This window comes from Sinocyclocheilus anshuiensis, unplaced genomic scaffold, assembly GCF_001515605.1.
Source record: "Sinocyclocheilus anshuiensis isolate Anshui unplaced genomic scaffold, SAMN03320099.WGS_v1.1 scaffold283, whole genome shotgun sequence".
NCBI classification, from domain to species: domain Eukaryota; kingdom Metazoa; phylum Chordata; class Actinopteri; order Cypriniformes; family Cyprinidae; genus Sinocyclocheilus; species Sinocyclocheilus anshuiensis.
The window spans coordinates 2,858,801-2,864,925 of record NW_015549605.1 but is presented as its reverse complement, the minus strand read 5'-3'; the positions used below and the strand labels follow the sequence as shown (position 1 = coordinate 2,864,925).

At 41.1% G+C, this 6,125-nt stretch overlaps 1 protein-coding gene across 2 annotated transcripts; it reads right to left on the bottom strand.

Moving 5' to 3' along the window:
• Positions 1-668: 668 nt before the first annotated feature.
• Positions 669-5,459, bottom strand: LOC107658872 (uncharacterized). 2 transcript variants are annotated; one of them, XM_016447564.1, is made up of 5 exons: positions 4,626-5,459; positions 3,371-3,423; positions 3,181-3,281; positions 2,582-2,900; positions 669-2,500 (listed from the first exon to the last, which is right to left on the bottom strand). In XM_016447564.1, exons 1-5 carry the CDS (start codon positions 5,399-5,401, stop codon positions 1,149-1,151), a joined length of 2,601 nt encoding a protein of 866 aa, XP_016303050.1. In that variant the 5' UTR covers positions 5,402-5,459; the 3' UTR covers positions 669-1,148. The 2 variants fall into 2 exon arrangements, with proteins under 2 accessions (XP_016303050.1, XP_016303048.1); XM_016447562.1 differs by having other exon boundaries at positions 669-2,900.
• Positions 5,460-6,125: the final 666 nt, after the last annotated feature.

Below are 6,125 nucleotides of genomic sequence, written 5' to 3'. Positions count from 1 at the left end.
GTTTGGACTGAATATTGTTCCTTGTGATACTTTTTAATACTAAGGCTCATGAAGAAATTCTTTTGTATACAGTCATAATTGAACTGTGCTTAGGTGTATGAATTCGTTTGCAAAAAAGGTCACACTTTATTTCTAAGGTCCAATTCTCGCTTAGTTAAGTATTACATTAAAAGACTCCTGTTTTAAATGGGACTTTTAATGGGAACACAATTGAGAAGAAAGAAACAAACAAAAATGCCTCTTAAACCTCATTTTGTCAAGTGATATTGGGCCCATAGAATCACTTTGTGTCACTTTTCGTTTCGTCTCAATAAACTACTAATTTGCTGCTTATTAATAGTTAGTAAGGTAGTCAAGTGTAGGATTGGGTAGGATTAGGGATGTAGAATATGGTCATGCAGAATATGTGCTTTATAAGTACTAATAAGCAGCCAATATGTTAATAATAGGCATGCTAATAAGCAACTAGTTAATAGTGAGAATTGGTCCCTATACTAAAGTGTTACAGCAAAAAATATTTTGTGTCATTTTCCAGTTAAAATATCTTAAAATCCTTAAAACAAGATGAGTTTCCTTAAGAAGCAATAATGCATAATATTAAGAGACTGTTTTTTTTATTTTTATAACAGTGTATTTTGTCCGATTTTTTATTTTTATTTTATACTTATACACGATGCACTATAAATCAGAAGTCTTCATATCTTATGCACTGTTGCTTGTGAAGTAATCTTATCTTATTTTATGAATTTTTGGATATTTTTACTGGAAAACAAGGCAAAAAAAAAAAAGAGTAATTAAAAACTCAAAAACTCAAAAATGTTGTATCTATACTTTTGACTGGAACTGTATATCATGGAGATATATCTGTGAAAGCAATTGTTGCCTTTGACATTATAAGAATGTTTTCTGTCATTTAATTATATCACAAAACTGGATTAGCACATATCCACTATTCTAGTTTGAGTTTAGTATTATATTAAAAGACTCCTGTTTCAAATGGGACTTTTAATGGAAACACAAGTGACAAGAAAGAAACCATCAAATCTCATTTTATCAAGTGATTTTGGGCCCATAGAATCACTTCGTGTTACTTTTCATTTCAGAGTCGCACATAATTTGACAACCTTTCAAGAACTTCCTGTCTGGTCTCAGTCCACATCAACAGCCACATCCAGACGTTGCTTCATACCCTGGCTGCACCACCAGCACAGAGAAAACAGATAGAGGGCCATGCATGTTGGCAGGTCGTAGAGATACGCCGTTATGAAGATCACAAACAGAATAGCATACACAAGAGCCTTGGCCATGTGACCCAGCGAGCAGAATTCTCTCAACAGCCTACTGCTGTTGCCGCCCACCCAGGACAGGTGAATGCTGGGTAACGGCGTGGAGAGTTCATCCTCTCCGTCCAGTCGCTGGGGTTCTTGAAAGTTTCTGAGGGTCTTCCCAAGCTCAAAGTCCTCCTCTGCAGAAGTTTCCTTTGCAGATGCTGTCCGAAGGAGGGGCCTGGATGGGTCAGTGCTAACAGTTGGATAGGTAGGTAAGTGGGTGGGTGCAAATGTGGTAGCATGAATCTCAAACTCTTTCTCTTCTCCATCTGTGCAATTGTCACCCACTGCTCGGGAGTCCTCTATAAGCTCTTCTGAATGCATTTCATCCTCTTCAACACTAGCAGCTTCTATAGTCGTCTCATTCAGTCGCTCCTTCATTTTAAGTCCTTCGTTTGTCTCAAAACGCCTCTCTTCATTTTTCAGTAGCTCTGAATTGTCTTTGTTAAAACTCTTGTTCAACGTGCATAATTCGTTCTCATTAAATGCCTCACTCTCACACGATGAAACGCTCTGTATTTCTGCGCTGTGATCCGTAGTTGTCTCATCTTGTCCTTTTCTACTGCTTTCCATGTCCTCTTCATGTAGTTCTCTACAGAACGCCCTCATTTCCACCTGCTCCTCGCTAGCATCTTTATTTATATCCTTCCTTTCTGAAGAAGATCCCTCGGCCTGTCTATTTGTGAATGGCACATCCATGATCCCCGTAAATGTCAGGGAGTCTTTGACCGCTCTCTGTGTGTTTTCTTTAACCTTTGAGGTGTCGGAGCTGCCTGTGCATTCTTCAGGTGAGATTCCATCTCCGGCTTCTGAATTCTGAGTCTCTGTGTCACGTGCGGTTCGAGTTTCGTCCCCAGGGTTTGCTTTGGTCGTGTCTTGACTCAAAGATCCGCTTGTGTGCTCTTGATGTGGGGCTTGGCGGTCACGAGATGCCTCTAACTCGCTTCCCGCCCTCTCTGGCTCCGATCCCTGGGCAGAACATGGTAGGGTAGTGACCCTTGGCTCTTTCACTAGTTGGTAATCCACAACCTGATCTCTAGGACTCGTGCTGAGATCCTTTGATTGCTCTACGGGATTAGATTTTACAGTTTCCATTGCTTTCCTGTCAGGAGACTCTTGACTGTGGTCTTTCTCAGCTCCCTTGTCCTCCATTGGGACTAAAACTTCTGACTCTGGACGAACACATACTTGGTGCTGCATATCAGTGCTGTTAAGAAAAGTTTCCCTGGCCCCATAAGCAGATATGGCTAGGCGATCTTCAACCTGATGTCTTGTTTTACTGCAGGCATCTGGAGGGTTTGCTTGGGGGGGTGTTGTTGTGGTACTGCTCCAATCCAGGGAAAGCAAAGGGATCTGGTGGTACATTAGTATTGGTGGCGTGTCCATACTGCATCCTTGTCGGCTGTGGACAACTGGCAAGTTAGTTCTACTTGGTATAGACAGCTTTGGGATGGATGTGGTACTTTCATCTGTGTTGGAATTACATCCCATCTGGGTTTCCATTGCTTTCTGAGCGAAGTAGTCCTGTACGCGAGCCAAACGAGCAGCTTGACGTTTCCTACAACGATCCACCTATCAAAAAAGAGTGAAAAAAGGTGGTTTTCAACAGACTTTATTATGTCATGTTTGTAACAAGAGTCACTTATTCAGTGGAATATAATGTTGCAAAATGCATGAATTTATCCTTACTAATAAGTTTCTGCTTTGCATTTAAAGAGATTGTTCATCCAATAACGCTGTATATTTATCAGTAAACTACAAACTGGCAAACTACCCCTTTTATGGGTGGACTACCTCTCTAAATGCCTGTCTTTGTCTCTGAACCTTGTCTCTGAGCACTCATTGACCCTACCAGAGTTTTGCAGCAGTCCTTTAGGGATTTGCAGGAATTGATTCCTGCTTCTTTCTCTGTTTTGTTCTCCCTAGTATGCCCGACCTTGGGTGTGACTTGTTCTGGGAAAAAAAACAAACAAACTCAAACTCGGTCTCTCATCTTCAGAATCAAAGTTCCCCATTCCCAGATCTCCACATAAGAAACCCACCTGAGATCTCACCACTCGCCTCTGCAGGTGTCGCGTCCGAGTAGTTCTTTTTACTGTAAATATAAAGCAGGTTTTCAATTATACTCACCAACCATATGTTCAAACATACAATCTCCAGTCAAAACAGAGTGCTTGATTGGACAACCAGAGAAATACGTCTAGTTTTATTGGGAAATGAGGTATACATTTAAACAAGTTTAACCATGTTTTTTTAGTATTGTAAGGTGTTCTGAGTCATTTTTAGTGCTGCCATGCAACTGGTAGGATGTTTTGGATGGTTGCCAAAGCTTATGCTGTGCGATTACCCTCCTGCATTGCAACTATTTTGTTCTTTCAGTGTACATATATGGTATTTTTTAGACAGTTTTATCATTTTTAAAAGGTTAGTTCACCCAAAGAATACAATTCTGTCATTAATTACTCATGTTGTTCCAATCCTGTTAGTCCTTCGTTCATCTTCGGAACACAAGTCAAGGTATTTTTATTGAAATCCAAGAGTTTTCTGACACTGCATAGACGGCTAATCAACTGAAACATTTTTTTGCCCAGAAAGGTAGTAAGAGCATCGTTACAATAGTACATGTGACAGCAGTGGTTCAACCGTAATGTTATGAACCTACGAGCATATTTTTTGTGCACAAAGAAAACAAAAATAATGACTTTATTCAACAATTTCTTCTCTTCCATGTTACGTCTATCCGTGTGCATTCCTCTGCTTGCAAACAAGTCGCAGCGCATGTGGGTTCTACGTCAGAACGCCGGCTCTTACGCATATGTCGTGGTACTCTCGTCAATGTGCATCGACTGACACGGATGAGAAGAAATTGTTGAATAAAGTTATTTTCGTTTTCTTTCTTTTTTTTTATCGTACATTACGGTTGAACCACTGATGTCACATGGACTATTTTATTAATGTCCTTACTACCGGCCTTGAACGTGGTAGTTACATTGCTGTCTATGGAGGGTCAGAAAGCTTTCAGATTTCATCAAAAATATCTTAATCTGTGTTCTGAAGATGAACGAAGGTCTTACAGGTTTGGAACGACATGAGGGTGAGTAATTAATGACAGAATTTTCATTTTTGGGGGAACTATCCCTTTAAGGCTAGAATTGTAAGTGTGATTACTTGGTAAAAGTAGCAACACACATTTCTTCAACTTCAACACATCCGAATTATACGCCAAAGTTCAAATCCCTAACACTAAGTATGAGTAATAGTGATGATTCTAGTGTCTGTTTTTGCAGTGCTCCCCACCTGATTGTTTTAAGGCAGCTCCTGATACTTTTTTGGTTACTCTCCTCTACCAACTTCTCCTTTTCACTCTCTTTCTCTTTCAGATCACTTCTTCGTCTTTGGTGGCAGAAGACAATGTAGTTCGTCCCTCCATTGTTGGCCCAGAAGTTTCCAACAGCACTTTCGTACCTCAGACAGAACTCCACCCGCAACCCTTCGACCTGGAATGGAGGCGTCAACACGAGGTGGAAAGAGAAACAGTCAGTCTCGCCATCGCTGGACCCAGGCATGTACTCCGCCATCAGGTCAAAGTGGCTCTGCCAGCCGTCCAGAGTGACGCGGATGTAGACAGCCTTGTGGAAGCAGAGGTTAAGCACGCGAACGATGCCCCGGATTGTGGTGGATCCAGAGAGCAGTTCGATGCGCTCCAGTTCCAGCTTCTGCTGCTGAAGTCTCACCTCCATGTCCTGGTGCAACGCTGGGACATTGAAGAGGCATGAGATGTAGTACTCCTCACCCTCTCTACCATCTGCATCCAGCCTTGATGAATCCCGGTTGTCATACTCCTTCACAGAAACCAGGTCCAGACCAAAGGCATCCGCAAACGACACCTTTCTTCGTACGGCTACCGGTGGGGGCTCGGGTTCCAACTCCTCGGATTCATCTCCAGAGCTTCCTTCTAATGCCGTTTTCTCCAATTTTACATTTTCCTTGTTGTTTTTCATTGTCCAGTCACTATAGATAGGAGGCTCCAGGTTGCAGGAGACCATGGAGAGTACAAGCTCTTCCCTAGACATGCCTGGGTAATGCTGGATGGGTAAAGTCTGAGAGAACAACACTAACCGCCTGGAACCCTCACTCACAACGTGACTAGACACAGAGCGTCAGGTTGCAGCTGAACATTGTGTGGTTGCCAGGCTTAAAAATAGCTGCGGGTGCTACCAAACTATGCTGGTCTTCCTGGTCACTAGTGTCTGGTAGACGTGTGACACTTCGATGTGTTCATGTCGTCTGTTGAACTCTGCTGAACCTGATAGCTTCGATTAAATGCTTTTGAATTATATATGTGTATCTGTTCCGAAACAACACAATGCTTCTGTTTGGACATGTAGAAGAGACCGGGGCTGGTTGTCACATGGGAAATTGGCTCAAGGGGCGATATCAAAGTAACTACAAGTTTTAAATACTTCTGTTTTTTTACATGCATATTGGTTTCAAACACCTTGATGAAACTGTCTTAGAGAATAAAGACAGATTTTTGTGAATTCTGTTCTTCAAACAAAATTTTGCAGTGGTCATATTTTATGTCTGTTGGCAAGTGAGCACAATAATAACCACACTGTCATTACATTCAAATAATATAATGATAATATGTCAGGTTGAGAAATGTCATGTTTTTTACAGTTTATATAAATCAGTAATGATTATGTCTTCTGGACAAATATTTTATTTTATTGTTTATATTTTGACTGTGTTTTTTTATTTTATATCAGTTTTACGGTTTAAATTGAGTTGAAAAGC